The 17,710-nt window shown below is 41.9% G+C and overlaps 1 protein-coding gene across 2 annotated transcripts in view; it reads left to right on the plus strand.

Annotated features, from left to right (window-relative positions):
- Positions 1-1,343: 1,343 nt before the first annotated feature.
- Positions 1,344-17,710, plus strand: part of LOC307094879 (ceruloplasmin) — a gene marked incomplete at both ends in the record, with an annotated part of 89,567 nt that continues 73,200 nt past the window's right edge. For both annotated transcript variants that reach the window (XM_079764008.1, XM_079764009.1), the window contains 3 exons: positions 1,344-1,489; positions 10,308-10,555; positions 16,485-16,697. In XM_079764008.1, the coding sequence (XP_079620134.1) occupies positions 1,344-1,489; positions 10,308-10,555; positions 16,485-16,697 (607 nt within the window). The remainder of the gene's footprint in view (positions 1,490-10,307; positions 10,556-16,484; positions 16,698-17,710) is intronic.

A 17,710-nucleotide genomic window follows, 5' to 3' on the forward strand; every position in this document is an offset into this window, starting at 1 on the left:
CAATTAGTTAAGATGATTACTAGGTGGTGAAAAGAAATCCCCACTATGTACCTTAATGAGGATCATTTCCATGGATTTACAACAGGCCTCTGAGATTTTACAGATGAGGAAACTGAGGCTCTGATAAGTATCTTGCCCGAATCAAGTGGTTCCCATCAGATTTTGATCTTCATCCTGCTGTTTTCATTATTCTTCCCTATTTACTTTTCTCCATAACCCTTGCTGCTAATTCTCTGTCTTTCACTCTTTATTTGTATACTATCCATCTCTGTCAAGTGCAATGTAAGATGAGAGGAGTAGAGGGTCTCTGTTTTGTCCCCAGTGCTTAGCAATGGCCTACAGAGCAATGCTAATTGGATGAATTGTTTGAACACCAGGATACTTTCTCTTATCCCAAACTCTTTACACAACTTTTGGCAAATACTCCCACTGCTGTATTCTAGAGGCAAAGGTTATATTAGCACAACATGTGCACTGTTATCTTCAGGATTCTCTTCAGCTAAGAAAAAAACAACAACAACTACCTTATATTTTTAGAAAAAATGACAGGATATTCTTTTTTAAAGTCTTTACCCCAAAATTCATGTCCATGTCAAAGACAGAAATCCCATGTTAATAAACTGGTCACTTTCTAGTATTTACTAAGACCAGCCTTCACCTTTGAAGACAGGTTGATTTATGTCTGATTTCTTTGATGATCAAAACAGAATTATCAAGCCCATATGCTCTGCCACTGATTTAGACAGCAATACAGAGTAACCTGTAAACTTTCTATGTAGATATATTCAGAACTTACAAAATAGACAAATCCTTCAAAATAAATTTTTTAGTTTTGACTATTTAAATTTGGCATGATAAAGATCATATTTCATATCATAAAGTTGCAATTAAGTATTGTTAGGCTTTCCAAAAGTAAAGAGCACAAGTTTTGATTCACTTTGCATACTTTTCACCCTGGTTGATTAAAAGTGCAGAGTGTTCAGGGCATTGTACTGTGGCGCCTTGTGGAGGAACAAAAGGAGCATTTAGAGGTGACCTCTGCCCTCCTGGAATTTACACAGTGAGTGGAAAAGGCACAGACTTATGCACACTCTAGTCCCCCAGCAATAGCTGTTGACTTTTTATGTGTAATCAGAGAAGCTTGGCAATGAAAAACAATTTTTTTTCTGGGTTTACGAGAACTGAACGAAAGCGGAAAATGTTATTTGCTTTAACGAAACACTTTACTCTTATGCAACATTAAATTGTGTCAATCAAGCAAATAAAGGGAGAAAGTCTTACTTATAAAACTGCCTGCTCCTGATTTCACTTCATTGCTTCTGGGGCTCCAAGAGAGAAAAAAAATGAAGATTTTGTTGCTGGGTATTTTTCTATTTTTACATAGTACCCCAGCCTGGGCAAAAGAAAAGCATTATTACATTGGAATTATTGAAACAACTTGGAATTATGCCTCTGAGAATGGGGAAAAGAAACTTATTGCCGTTGACACGTAAGTCACTATTTTTATTGCTAATTATCCATTTAAAAATAAAGCCAATAAGATTAAATATTTATTTAATTTGTTCTATACAGAAACTGAAAATGTGGACTTGAAATCCAAGACACTTAATAAATGTCCTTGAAATTCTTGGGTTGTTTGTTTGCTTGTTTTGAGAGTCTGCCCTATTCGCACCCCTTGGTCCCGGGACCTGTGCAGGCTTCTGAGGACCGCCGCAGGTTGTAATTGCATCTCCCATCAGGACTCAGTCCTCTTGTTTGTTTATGCAGACATTCGTTAATTTAAATAATTATTATACAACGTTATGTTTATTATACACCATTTATTGATTATCAGTGGTAAGGATAAAATTTTTCATGCTTTAAAAACATCATTTATAGAAATAAAATACAAGTTTAACAAATACGACTGTGCCTAACATTTGTTGGATGACTGGACAGTTAACTGATCTCTCTCAGCTTCAGCATCCTAATCTGTAGGATGGAGAAAACAAGAAAACCTAAAAAGGTTGTTTGAAGAGTGGGTGCTTAGAAAGCTCTCAATATAGTGCTTGCACGTGATACAGGTGCAAAAATATCGATTGTGATATTTTTGCACCTGTATCATGTGAAAAACTCTATGTACTTAACTGTGTTTATGTTGCAGTTGAAAGCCCTCTTATTTCCAGCAATAGTTACCATACACAAAAACAAGAGCATAGTTTTCCTTGAAGTTTGTGTAATGGAAGTTTACTTGTGCTAAGGTCCTCACTTTTTTTTTTTTTAATCCTCACCCAAGGATATGTTTTCTATTGATTCGAGAGAGGGAGGACGGGAGAGAGAGAGAGAAACATCAATGTGAGAGAGAAGCATAGATCGGTTGCCTCCTGGGAATTGAACCCAAAACCTGGGTATATGCCCTGACTAGAAATTAAACCCAGGACCCTTTGGTGCTCAAGAGGATGCTCTAACCTAGTGAGCCTCACCAGCCAGGACTAAGGTCCTCACTTTTAATAAAGCTAATAAACATGTGCCACCAAATTGAAATATTGCATTGAAAGGCAATGTTCAATACATTTAAAAACATATTTTAATGGTAATAAAGCATATGTTATCCCAATGACCATCAGATTGGGCTAGGATTGTATCTTTAAAAATGCAGTTTTGTCTCTGTGGATTGAGTGTTGGCCCTCGGATTGAAGGGTCCCAGGTTCAATTCTGGTCAAGAGCATGTCCCTCAATTGCAGGCTTGATCCCTGCAGGAGGCAACCAATCAATGTGTCTTTCTCACGTCAATGTTTCTCTCTCTCTGTCTTTCCCCCTCCCTTCCACTATCTAGAAATCAATGGAAAAATATCCTTGGGTGAGGATTAACAACAACAAAAACTAAATAAGTATATCAAATTTCATAATTGTACACTGTTGATGGGCATATACTATTCTTATTAATTTTATGTATGTTTGAAATTTTTCACAGTAAAAAATAAATGCATAGATGATAATACTATTAACTTTGTAATTAATTTACTAATATACAGTAAGGATAGTTTCTGGCCTAAAAATAACTCATCCTATATAATAAAAGCCTAATATGCAAATCAACTGAATGGCGGAATGACTGTCGCTATGATGTGCACTGACCACCAGGGGGCAGACGCTCAATGCAGGAGCTGCCCCCAGCCAGCAGGCCCCAAGCCCAGCTAAGGCAGGTGCCAGCGGGGGACCCTGATTGCCCCACCGATCGCCCCACGGATTGGCCCTGATTGCTGGCCAAGCCTAGGGACCCTACCCATGCACGAATTTCGTACATCGGGCCTCTAGTTGTAAATAAAACTAATACATCTTGCAATTATTTTTTTAAACCTGTTTTTGAGGTAATTTCTCTTCTTAAGAGCATGACATATTTTCATGGTTTCATCAAAACCATTATTTTATATGGATTCAGTATTATTTCCCCTGATTAAATATAATGTAAATCATATGCATGTTTTGGGGGAAACTAGGTACATTAAAAAAAAAATCAGATACATCTGTAAAAAAGGTACTTTCCTACTCCATATTCCCAACCACCATCCTTTTTCCATTATTCATGATTAAAAATCAACCAGTTTTATTGGGCATAAACTAAGCTGAAGACATTGCCCCAAGCATGTTTCAATAAAGAAGTCTATAATTCTAGAGTTAGAGAATAGATGAGACAGGGAATTTGTTAAGAATGTTTTCATTTGCCAAAACCGGTTTGGCTCAGTGGATAGAGCGTCGGCCTGTGGACTGAAAGGTCCCAGGTTCGATTCCGGTCAAGGGCATGAACCTTGGTTGCGGGCACATCACCAGTAGGGGGTGTGCGGGAGGCAGCTGATCGATGTTTCTCTCTCATCGATGTTTCTGGCTCTCTATCCCTCTCCCTTCCTCTCTATAAAAAATCAATAAAATATATTTTTTTTAAAAAGAATGTTTTCATGGGGTAAGGGTTAGTGGGCAAAGAATTTCTTTGTTTTTATCCTGCCTGTGCTGGGAGGTTATGCAACATTGGTTTGATAATTTCCTGTGGCTTCAACACAGCCTAGGGTCATGCACACTTTAGATGGCACTGTTTACTCTGCCTGTGGTGTTTTTAAAATAGATCTGAATAGTAAATATTGACTAGAGCTTCAGCAAATTTGCTCATATTATGCTAAACTCTTTGTATGAATGAGTTTAGCTAGCAACTTTTTGCTTCCTTCTTCGTCTCTGATGACCAGCATATCCATCTGACTTGGTTAAGGCTGCTATACAAAAGGTACCCGACTGGGTAGCTTATGAACAACAGAAATATATTTCTCACAGTCCTGGAATCTGGGAAGTCCAAGATCAAGGCGTCACCATGGTCATGTTCTAGTGAGAGCTCTCTTCCTGGGTCAGAGCCTTTTCACTGTGTTCTCACATGGTGAAAGAGGCTCAGAATCTCTCTGGAGCTTCTTTTATAGGGTCTTATCTATTCATGAGGGCTCCATTCTTATGACCTAACCACTTCCCAAAGGTGCCATCTCTTAATACGTTAAGAGGGTAGGATTTCAACATCTGAATTTTGAGAAGGACATAAGTATTCAGACCATAACACCAACCCAGTCAGCAAAGGGTGATGGGATATCACCAGATATAATTGGTGTGTGAAGGCTAGAAAGGAGTGGAGATGAATAGGCTGAGAAGCAAGGTTGAAAGAGTGCAAGATGGGTATCAGGCAAAGAATGAAGTTTAAGTTGATGTTGACCTTGAAGATTTTGGACAATGAATAGAAAATGTGATGACAGCAAATCCATCTGCTACATTCACTGCTTGGTCAGTAGTATTTAGAACATAGGAGACACTAAATAAATGTTTGTGAATAAATAAAAATAAATGAATAAAAGATATATAGGAAGCTAGAAGAAATTATAGGCTGTGTTATAAAAATTTTCACTTGTTCCTAATGTAGACTGTTTCACACTATGCAATAAAGCAAACTATAGAATGAAATATAAAAAGTCAGTTATAGGGTTAGTGAAACTGAAAATATAAGCAGATATTAAAATAGAGAAATATATGGATTTTTTACTAGGAAAATAGTTTACCTCTCTTGTATTAATGCCAATAATATTTATTTCTAATGGAATGAGATGGAAAGTAATTTTTTATATTTAGTACTGTCATTTTCTAAGGTGAGTGACTTATCTGTCACTTTAACAAATTAATAAATGAAGATTCTATAAAATACATTTTTCTGCTCCTAAATTATTTATATTTTACAAAACAATACATATACAAAACAATTAGTAAGCACAACAGGGTGTTCTAGGCCTATGAAAGGCATTAATTAAATATTTGTTGTGTTTATTTTCTATATAAGGCCAACAAATAATAATACTCCTGTTATCTCCAGACTACCTTTTTTTTCTGGTGATATATAGAAAGCTAGAAGTAAGTGAAAAATTCTTTAGCACAAGGACAGCCATTGCAAAAACCTTTCCCTGGACTTTGCAGGCTCTCGCTCAGGCTTGGCATATCTTACTTAACATACAATTGTTACAAACTCTGTTACTTAGTTTTCCAGCCTATGGTAGGTTTGAGAAATAAACCAGAAATAGAACAGTTGCTATTTTCATGTTGTGCTAATGAAGCCAGGCTAATTGGGACCTATCATCCACTTGCTTGTGCTATGTACTTGTCCACCCAGGTTGAGTCTTTGCCTATCAGTTCATTTTTAACTGTTTTCCTTGGGATTCCTATGTGTAATAGGCAGAATTTCTTAAATGGCCCCACACTCTCCCCAAATCATGAAAGATCACTACATTCAGTGGCACAGATGACTTCAAATAGGGAGATGATCTGAGTGGCCTAGTCTAAAGCAGAGAGCTCTCTAGGGGAAGAAGAGGAAGTCAGAGAGAGTCAAAAAAGTTTCAGGATTCAACAAACTGAAGGGCCGCCTGAGAAGGAAGATGGTCACCTTCAGGAACTGGGGGAGGTGTCAGCTGACAGCCAGCAAGGAAACAAGGATTTCAATCCTACAAACACAAGGCACTGAATTCCGCCAACAACAAGGATGAGCCTGGGAGGGGGTTTTTCCACAGAGCTTCCAGATAAGCACTCAGCCCAGCCAGTGCCTTGTATCACCTGAGCAGAGTCCAGCATGCCATGCCAGACATCAGCCCCAAGAACGTGAACTAATAAATGAATGTTGCTTTAAGCTGCTATGTGATAATTTGTTATGCACCAATAGAAAACTCATATACTATGTATCAATTAATGAAACCAAGAATCCAGAACTTTTCACACATATTACCCACATTTCCCTAATCCTATATAATAAAAGGCTAATATGGGGGACAACCGAACAACCAAACAACTGATCACTATGGCATGCGCTGACCACCAGGGCATGTACGGAACATGGTGGGCATGGGCCACTGCGGGATGGTGGAGCAAGTGAGGGGGGCGCCAGACCAAGGTGGGGCACCGGTCGCTGTCATCGGGGCGAGACTCTGGTGGTTACTGAAAATTATCTGCTCCCGCACGCCACGGTCCCACCCGACGCTTGCACCTGCTGCCATCGCCGGCCCCTCTCGCACCCGCAGCTGGCACCAGAGCCGCCACTCACACCTACTACTGGTGCCCAGTGCCGGTCCCAATCACGTGGCGCCATCAGCAGGTGTGAGCGGCTGCCAGTCCCGATTGCCGCTGAGGGTTTCTCCACCTCCCCCTTGCTCCTGAGGGGTGATGGGGCAGCAGCCTCCACTTGCACCGACTGACGGCGCCGGCCCCACTCGCACCCTCTTGCTGGTGCCTGCCCCAATTGTTCTGCACTGTCGACGGGTGCAAGCAGGGCCGGCGCCATCAGCACGTGGGAGTGGCGGCAGCGGGAGCAGGGCTGCAGGCAGACAAGGGACCGGGCCGGGGCTGGAGTGGCCAGGGCGGGGGCGGGGGGAGTGGAGGATGGGCTGAGACCCACCCCAGTGCTTATTGCAGCCTCGTGACTTGCATCTCTGCTCTGTGAGCTTTGCAGCTGCAGCTGTGCACCTGAGTGAACTGTACTCTCGCTGGGCTCCTGTCAGCAGCATGGGCGAGATAAACCTGTATCTCAGTGGTCTTCAATGCTTCCGAATTTTGCTAAAACATCTATTTATTAAGACCATTCCATTGCTACTAATCCTGCAACTTGGGGGGAAATCCACACCCTTGTCCTACTGTTTTTATATGCACTTTGATGTCCTTGAAGTTTTTCTGAGCCTTGCTGAATTGTGGTTGTTTTTTTTCTGTTTTGTTCTAACAAAATGGAAACATACAAACAACTCGAAAATGAAAACAAATAGGAGAAATGAAGGCATAAACATGGATTTGCCACCCCATACTAGATATTAAAGATATCATTTCTTTATTTTTCTAACTTTCTGCTTGACCCTCTTCTCACCATGATGGGGAAAGAAGCCCCCATCTCATTCATTTTTAACTGAACAATTTGAAAATCCTGAGGTTTATATAATCCAGGAAAATTGGGGTGTTTGGTATATGATAACAATTACATTATGCTCATTGTTGAAGCCCCCAGTCAACCCAGAACAAGATGGCTCTGCTATTAACACCTGCTCCTGCTGCCTGAACTTAGCCACGCTACCACTGCCAAGCCACCATGCTCCCTGGCTCCAGCCTTAATCTGCTGCCCGCATGCACCACGCCAGCAGAGGCCTGGCCACTACCTAATATGGTCTGGAAACAGACCCTGCCATCTTTCTGTCTCACGCTCTTAAGGAAATCCACTGCCTCTTCAGCTGGGCAGCTAAGAGACTTTGCCTTCACTGTGAGCCTCTCCACTCAACTCAAGCAACTAAATGAGCCCAGAGCAGCATCAGAATACATAGGGTGGGGGTAGGGGGTCTTAGTAAATGCAGATGCTCAAACCCCACCCAGCTGCACAGAATCAGAATCAACGGGTTTGGGGCTCAGGAACTTGCATTTTTATCAAGGCCCACCATAGATTCCTATACACATTAAACTTAAGAAAATTCAGGCCAGAGCCCTAGATTTTTAAAAGCTAGGTCTTTAAACTCTGCAGAAATGAAAGTCCGGAGCTCCCAGACAAGCTGTGTTCTTGTCTCGAAGAAGGAAAGGGAAAATTTCTCTCACTCTTTCTGATGAGCTCACAGCTGAAAAAACAAGATGATGTTTATTCCTCAATCAGATTATTTGGACCTTGCAGGGTTGAGTAGAAAATGGTAAGGCATCAAAGGTCCCTGAGACAAAAGTAGTCAATACACACACACACACACACACACACACACACACACACACACACACACAAAACACCCCACAAACACAAACCCCAGATCATCAGCCTGAGTGTGAGCAGTTTTTTATTTTTTTTTTCCTCCTGGAGGAAGGAGACTTAGGTTGCTTGGTTGTAGATGGACTTGCCAAAGTCCAGTTTGAAATGGGCCCTCTCAAAGCACAAGATTGCAGTGCCCACAGCTCCCACCAAGCTATCAGTTCCAAAGGTTGAATACCAAACTCACTTTCTTTCTTTTCCTTCTTTTTCATCTCTTGTGTTTTTTGTTGTTGTTGTTGTTTGTTTTTTTGTTTGTTTTGTTTTTCTTGACTATTATTTACTTTGCTTATATTTTTAGGAAAGTTTTAAGCAACTGTTAATCAGCTACTAATCAGAATATAAACATTCAATGTTCAAGAATTCTAGGTAGCAAAGGATTAAAAAACACATAAGGGTAATTTTTTTATTCTTTTATTAAATGTATTGGGGTGACATTTGTTAATATGATCATGCAGGTTTCAGGTGTGGGTCTCTATGTTACAAGATCTGTATATTACAGTGTGTGTCCACCACCTGTCAAATTTCCCATCACCATATATTAGGACCCTCTTCTCACCCCACCTCACATTGCTGTTCATGTCCAGAGTTTAGTTTTATATCCCACTTATGAGTGAAATCATGTGGTTCTTAGCTTTTTCTGACTGATTTATTTCACTTAGCATGATGTTCTCAAGGTCCATCCAATGGCAGTATTTCATCTTTTCTTATGGCTGAGTAGTATTCCATTGTGTATATTTGGCATATTCTTTATCTAGTCCTCTATTGCAGGACACTTTGGTTGTTTCCATGTCTTGGCCACGGTGAATAATGTTGCAATGAACATAGAGGTGCATATAACTTTGTGAATACTTGTTCTTGAGTTTTTTGGGTATATACCCAGGAGTGGGTTGCTGAGTCATATGATAGCTCTATTCTTAATTTTTTGAGGAATCACCAGACTGCTTTCCATAGTGGTTATACCAGTCTACATTCCCATTTCTCCACAACCTCAACACTTGTTATTACTTGTCTTGTTGATAATGTCCACCCTTACAGGTGTGAGGTGGTATCTCATTATAGTTTAGATTTGCATTTCCCTAATTGCTAGTGACTTTGAAGATCTATTAGCTGTTCGTAAGTCTTCTTGGAAGAGGTGTCTGTTCAGGTCCTCTGCCCATTTTTTTATTGGGTTGTTTCTTTGGTGTTGAGTTTTATGAGTTCTTTATATATTTTGGAAATGAAACCTTTGTTGGATCCACTGTTTGCAAATATCATCTCCCATCTGATTGATTGCCTCTTTATTTTGTTGTCAGGTGTTTTTTGTTTTTGTTGTTTTGGGGTTTTTTGGTTTTGTTTTGTTTGTTTGTGTTTGTTTTTGTTGTTGTTGTTGTTTTTTTGTTTTGTTTTGTTTTGTTTTGCTGTGCAAAAGGTTTTTAGTTTGATATAGTCTTATTCATTTATTTTTGCTAAAGGTAATTTAAAAACCCAAACACATTGAACACATCATTCCAACCTTGATTAAGTGCTGCTAAAAGAAATAAAAATGATAGAATTAATTTAAGATCATTAATTTTACTTTATTTAGAAAACAATATACATATACACAAATATCCAAATTGATTGCTTATAAACTCAAATTTTCCCAGCTATGGTATAACTGAAAGAGGTATACCATAAGTGAGAAATTTTGTAACTACTTTATCTTAATATTTCACTTTAATTTTATATTCTATTCCATAATACCTCTGTGTTTTAATATAAAAATATTGTAGGAAACACTCTGGTACACTGCATCATATTTTATGGCACCTTTACAGGTGGTTCTTGGCCACACACCTGGGACACTTCACGTAATGAAAGTAGCAGGGCTAAGTGCCAGCTCTCCTCTTCATTTTCTGGAGGTGCCCCTCCAGCAATAGGCAAACATTTGATGTGATAGGTCAGTGATGCCTCTTTAATTATAATGTGACTCCCAGAAAGTATGGCTTCTGATAGAGTGTCTTCTTTCCCTTTGCAGGGAACATTCCAACATCTATCTTCAGAATGGCCCGGATAGAATTGGAAGAGTATACAAGAAGGCCCTTTATCTTCAGTACACAGATGGAACCTTTACGACAGTGATAGAAAAACCTGCATGGCTGGGATTTTTAGGCCCTATTATCAAGGCAGAAACTGGAGATACTATTTATGTACACTTAAAAAACTTTGCCTCTAGGCCCTATACTTTTCATTCGCATGGGATAATTTACTATAAGGAACACGAGGGTAAGTTCAGCTCATACTCTATCTGGAATTTTCTCTCACTTTTCTGTAGGAACACTATTTTAATTTCTAAGACTATGAACTCCACTCTTAGATAAGACCTGTCACTATGTTGTTTAGCTCCAAACTATTTTATTAAGTATTTTGACATTATTCATAATAATGTCATGTTTCTCTTGGGTGTGATTGTTTGTGTGAAGTGTGAATGTGATGGGATTGCTGGGTGGACACATAGTGAGAGGCAGTGAGAGTTGGGACATCCCTCTCAGTGTCCAATTTCTTTCCAGCCAAATAATCTGAATAAGAAAAATAAGTAATATGCCTGAAGGCCTAGAAAAGGCAAAAGTCCAGAAGGAAGAAACAGGACTCAAGACAGGGGTTGTCTTATCTTTGAAGACAGTAAATCCATTGTGGCCATTGTCACTTCCCACCCGAACTTTGGATACACTGTGGCAGCTAAAGCAGCATGGGGACTCTCACAGGTCCGCCAAACAGTGCATGTGGCTGCATGGCCCCAGAGTCACATCTGAGGCACTATTAACCAAAAGGTCCTTTAAATATAGGACTTGAAAGCCTTAGGCTTGGTGACTGCCATCTCATCCTTAATACTTGATGATGATAACGATGATGAAAAAAGTTGGTGTTTTTTTGTGGTTAAGAGCAAGGGCTTCAAAACTGATAGACCAAGGTTCGAGGGCAACTTTGTCTTTTACTGGCTGAATGACTTTGTGCAAGTTGCTTAAATTCTTTGTGCTTCAGTTTCCTCATGTATAAAATAGGGACAATGATTAGTACATAGTGATAACTGGAACGGTGAGCTGAGAGTTTTTCCCAGGGTTGTGTCTCACGACACCAAAGAATGAGCTCCGTAGACCAAAAGATTTAAGCAAAGTGTAGAAAATTTATTACAAGCAGATTCAGGCTCCCCACATGGGGAAGAGGGCCCAATAATGGGCTTCCCATGAAGCCTTGTAGTCCAGGGGTATATATTTGCTACAAGCCTGCTCTATGTCTACCTGTGTCACTACCTTATTGATTTCCTCATTGTTCTTGCCCAGCAATGGACCTGAACTTTCCCTGTTTCTACGCTTCAGTTCACCTTATTACTGCAGGCCCTCCCTTGGTTTCCCATGCCTCCAGTTCTGTGTCCAAAACATTCTAATATTTTAGCATGGTTGGTTTCTGTGACTAGGCTTGCTCAAACGGCCATATCTACCCCTGCCAATGTTTTAACTGCCTTTGTTTCCCACTGGACCCCTGCCCTGTCTGCCTGCATTTCAAGCTACATTCTCTCAATAGTAATCCTCTCTAATAAAAAGGTAATATGCAAATTAACCATCACTCCGCTACATAAGCCATGCCCACCAGCCAAGCCATGCCCACCAGCCAATCAGGGCGAGTATGCAAATTAACCCCAGCCAAGATGGCTACAGCCAAGAGAGCAAGGTTTCCCAGGTAACAGAGCAAGCCAAGCTTTCCAATAGCCATTGCAGGCCTAAGCCACCACTCAAGCTACAAAGTTTCAATTATAGAAGGTAAACAAATTCAAACAGAAATGGGCGCAGAACGGAGCTTGAGAGAGCAACCCAGGGTTGCCGGCGGCAACAGGGGAAGCAAAGCTTTCCGCACACCCTGGCTGGCCAGGCTTCCGCTTAAGGCTACAAAGTTTCAATTATAGAAGGTGAATTAACTGCAACAGAAATGGCTGCTGGCCCAGAGGGAGCAGCAGGCTTGGCTCCACTCCAGGCTACAAAGTTTCAATTATAGAAGAAAAATAAATTCCAGATACCAAGGCCTCCGCTTGGGTTGCCAGGGGGTGTGGCTGGCCTGCAAACTACCACAGGCCCCTCGCTCAGGCTGCCCCATGCCCCAAGGGAATCCCCACCTGATCCGGGACACCCTTCAGGGAAAACCAGCCGGCCCCCACCCCTGCATCAGGCCTCTATCCTATCTAATAAAAGAGTAATATGCAGATTGATCATCACTCCAACACACAATATGTCTGCCCCCATGTGGTCAAAGATCCTGCCCCCATGTGGACACAAGATGGCAACTACAAGATGGCCAGCAGGAGAGGGCCGTTGGGAGGCACCCGGCCTGCAAGGGAGGGCAGTTGAGAGGGACCAAGCCTGCAAGGGAGGGCAGTTGAGAGGGACCAGGCTTGCAAGGGAGGGCAGTTGGAGGTGATCAACCCTGCAGGAGAGGGCAGTTAGGGGTGACCAGGTCGGCAGAGGAGGGAAGTTGGGGGCAAACAGGCTGGCAGGGGAGCAGTTAAGCATCAACCAGGCTGGCAGCGGAGTGGTTAGGGGGTGATCAGGCTGGCAGGCAGAAGCGGTTAGGGGCAATCAGGAAGGCAGGCAGGCGAGCAGTTGGAAGCCAGCAGTCCTGGATTGTGAGAGGGATGTCCGACTGCCCGTTTAGGCCCGATCCCACCAGGGCAGTCAGACATCCCTCCAGGAGTCCCAGATTGGAGAGGGTACAGGCTGGGCTGAGGGACAACCAACCTCCGTGCACGAATTTCGTGCACTGGGCTTCTAGTATCTCAATAAATGTCATCTATGATCATATGCAAAAATGCTGAGGCCATTATACGGTTCATTGAAATTATAAGAATCAAGTCAAAAAATTAAGATAAAATTAGATTTTTAAATTAATAGTCTTTTCTTAGTCTTGTTTTAGAAGGTGAATGTTTTAACCACATATTTTTGTTTCTCTTTCTGAACCCAACAATTATATTCATAGCATAGAAGCTGAGTACTATCTTATTTCTTTTTTACAGTTTTATTCATAATTTTTAAGGTATTATAATTGTACTAGAGGCCCGGTGCACGAAATTCGTGCACGGGGGGGGGGTGTCCCTCAGCCCAGCTTGCACCATCTCCAATCTGGGACCTCTCGAGGGATGTCCGACTGCCCGTTTAGGCCCGATCCCACGGGACATCCCTCTGATAATCCAGGACTGCTGGCTCTCAACTGCTCGCCTGCCTGCCTTCCTGATTGCCCCTAACCACTTCTGCCTGCCAGCCTGATCACCCCCTAACCACTCCCATGCCAGCCTGATTGATGTCTAACTGCTCCCCTGCCAGCCTGTTTGCCCCCAACTTCCCTCCTCTGCCGGCCTGGTCACCCCTAACTGCCCTCCTCTGCAGGGTTGATCGCCTCCAACTGCCCTCCCTTGCAGGCCTGGTCCCTCTCAACTGCCCTCCCTTGCAGGCCTGGTCCCTCTCAACTGCCCTCCCTTGCAGGCCTGGTCCCTCTCAACTGCCTTCCCTTGCAGGCCTGGTCCCTCTCAACTGCCTTCCCTTGCAGGCGTGTTCCCTCCCAACTGCCCTCCCATGCTGGCCATCTTGTGGTGGCCATCTTGTGTCCACATTGGGGCAGGATCTTTGACCACATAGGGGCAGCTATCTTGATCTCGTGTGTTGGAGTGATGGTCAATCTGCATATTACTCTTTTATTAGATAGGATAGAGGCCTGGTGCACGGGTGGGGACCAGCTGGTTTGCCCTGAAGGGTGTCCTGGATCAGGGTGGGGTTCCCTTGGGGCGTGGAGAGGCCTGGGCGAGGGGCCTGTGGTGGTTTGCAGGCCAGCCACGCCCCTGGCGACCCAAGCAGAGGCCCTGGTATCTGGAATTTATTTACCTTCTACAATTGAAACTTTGTAGTCTTGAGTGGAGGCCTGGGCCCGGCAGAGTGTGTGGAAAGCTTGGCTTCCTCTGTTGCCGGGGAAACCCAAGCCTCCCTTCTGGTAGCCATCTTGGTTGGGGTTAATTTGCATACTCGCCCTGATTGGCTTGTGGGCGTGGCGTGGCTGTTGGGCGTGGCTTATGTAGCAGAGTGATGGTTAATTTGCATATTACTCTTTCATTAGAGAGGATTGTGGCTATGTTAAAAAAAGAGTTCTTATAGAGATACATACTTAAGTATCCTACCTAATAAAAGAGTAATATGCTAATTGACTGTACCTTTGCTACACCCACAGCCAATCAGGGGTGCTATGCAAATTAATTCAGCAAAGATGGTGAGGAAAGGGGGCAGCGCCCGCCGCTGCCATTGGGACCCAAGCCCCGATCACGGACTGGGGCCGCCAGCGGGCACTGACCCAAGCCCCGATCGCGGACCAGGGCAGCCGGCGTGGGTCAGTGCCCACCGCCGCCCCAGCGGGACCCAAGCCAGCCCCGATCGTGGATCAGGGCAGGCGGTGTGGGTTAGCGCCCGCCGCCGCCCCGGCAGGACCCAAGCCAGCCTCGATCGTGGACTGTGGTTAGTAAAACTTGGAGATGGCAAACTTGATAGCAGTTTTCATTTAGGAATGGATATTATTGAAATTCCCCATGAAATGATTTGTAATGCATCTATTATTGAAGCCACCTTTGGAAATAGTATATCTATAGATAATATTAACAATATATCTAAACATGCAATTCTTTGTCCAAAAAATGAGCACATTTAAAAATTTCAAAAATTAAATGAAGAAATTTTGGATATACTTGATGGAGATTTTCACACATATTTGAGTGATGATTCCATTGACTCAACAGATGATGCTGAAAAGGAAAATTTTCCCATTGAATTTCTTAATAGTATTACTCCTCCAGGAATACTGTGCCATAAATTAAAATTGAAAGTGGGTGTAATCATCATGCTATTGAGAAATCTTAATAGTAAATTGGGTCTTTGTAATGGTACCAGATTTATTATCAAAAGATTATGGCCTAACATTATCGAAGCTGAAGTATTAACAGGATCTGCAGAGGGAGAGGTTGTTCTGATTCCAAGAATTGATTTGTCCCCATCTGACACTGGCCTCCCATTTAAATTAATTTGACAACAGTTTCCCATGATGCCAGCATTTGCAATGACTATTAATAAATCACAAGGACAAACTCTAGACAGAGTAGGAATATTCCTACCTGAACCCATTTTCACACATGGTCAGTTATATGTTGCTTTCTCTCAAGTTCGAAGAGCATGTGATGTTAAAGTTAAAGTTGTAAATACTTTATCTCAAGGGAAATTAGTCAAGCACTCTGAAAGTGTTTTCACTCTTAATGTGGTATTCAGGGAGATATTAGAATAAGTTCAATAACTTTATCAGTCATTATTTGCATCAATGTTGTTTTTATATTATGAGTTTGTTATTGTTGTTATATCATTTTGTTATTGTTTATTTATTAATAAAATTATGTATTATTTTCATATACATTGTACTCATTTCCTTTTATCTCTCACACTTTTATTATAGAGAAAGGGCAAATAGCACTATTAAAATATTTCCTCTAATTAATTCCCTTTCAATGTGCACGAATTTCGTGCACCGGGCCACTGGTTTATTAATAAAATGATATGATGTCTGGGACTTGCTTTAAAATAAATAGATGGTGATGGACATAAGAGTGGGTGGGATACATATGAAACAATATGAAACAAGACTGCCCTTGAATTCATCATTGTTAAAGCTGGGTTGATGGGTGCATGGAGGTTCATCATATTATTCTGCCAATGTGCATGTGTTCAGAAATTTACAAAATTTAAAATAAAACACTTTTTTAAATCTCATGGTTACTTCACAGGCAAAAATCTGGTATCATATAAAAAGTTCCAAATTATAAGAGAGCATAGCTATTTTGTTCATACTTCCATACCATGACTCTAGGGCAAGAGTGGTTCTTTAAATTACAAACCGTCACTATGCTCCTGACATACCCATTATGGCTCCCTGAAGACTCAAGGGAAATGGTAACATTTTCTGTGAAGCTTCAAGACACACTAGACTCTCATTCCTCTATAATCAAATAGGACATCACTGCATCCCCAAGAGGACATATACAAGATGTTGAATAAATATTTGTTGAATAAATTTGTAAACATCTATTCTCTCATTCAAGTTCAAACACATTCAATTTGCAATTTCATTGCATGTTGCTTCCTAGGGGCCATCTACCCTGATAACACCACAGATTTCCACAAAGCAGATGACAAAGTACATCCAGGGGAGCAGTACACATACAGGCTTCATGCTACCCAAGAACAAAGTCCTGCTGAGGAAGACAGCAATTGTGTAACCAGAATCTACCACTCCCACATTGATGCCCCAAGAGATATTGCCTCAGGACTCATTGGACCTTTAATACTCTGCAAAAAAGGTACACTGTCTCACTTTTACTCAGAATGTATGACCCAAAACAAGTGATAGGGAGGCAGTTTGTTTTTTAAGTATAAGGAAAGTCTTCTGTGTTGTGACTGAATAGGTAAAGTAGAGAGGTAGTAAATCTAGAAAAAGGGAGGGAAGAGCAGGGCAGGATAAGGAGAAGAAGTGATAAATGGAACAGGCATTGACACATATTGCTAAGCTACAGAAAAGTTGCTCTCCTTGGGAACAGGTTTGCTGTATCTAACTTCATAATGGTGTTCAAGACATGTGTGACTTTACCAAATGTGATTCCCTTAGTGGCACTCCATGGTGACAGATCTATGGTTATCTGTTTTGTGTTGGTAAATATAACTAGAGGCACAGTGCACGAAATTCATGCACGGGGGGAGGGTGTCCCTCAACCCGGCCTGCATCCTCTCCAATCTGGGACCCCTCGGGGGATGTTCAACTGCTGGGTTGGGCCCAATCCCTGCTGGCTTCTAACCGCTTGCCTGCCTGCCTGCCTGATTGCCCCTAACTGCTTCTTCCTGCCAGCCTGATAACCCCTAAACAGCTCCCCTGCTGGCCTGATTGACACCTAACTACTCCCCTGTTAGCCTGATCATTCCCAACTGCCCTCCCCTGCCAGCCCTATGGGATCAGGCCTAAACTGGCAGTCGGACATCTCTTGAAGGGTCCCAGATTGGAGAGGGTGCAGGCTGGGCTGAGGGACAACCCCCCTCAGTGCACAAATTTCATGCACCAGGCCTTTAGTATCTATTATGAAGATATATACTAGTATACAACTTTGAATTGGCATTTGCCAAGAGCATTTAATAGTTATGTGGTTAGTAAACATCCAGATATATGAGTGCCTTCCAAGCCCAGAACACTAAATATTAAATTTCCTAAGTGTTCCCAATTATGGAAAACAGGAGTGACTAGTACAGATTTGTGGATTATTATAAAAATAGATTATTTAAAAAATGTTAAACTATAAGTTACATGTTAAAATATATGCTAAAG

This window comes from Cnephaeus nilssonii (genome assembly GCF_951640355.1).
Source record: "Cnephaeus nilssonii genome assembly, chromosome: 3".
Classification (NCBI taxonomy): domain Eukaryota; kingdom Metazoa; phylum Chordata; class Mammalia; order Chiroptera; family Vespertilionidae; genus Cnephaeus; species Cnephaeus nilssonii.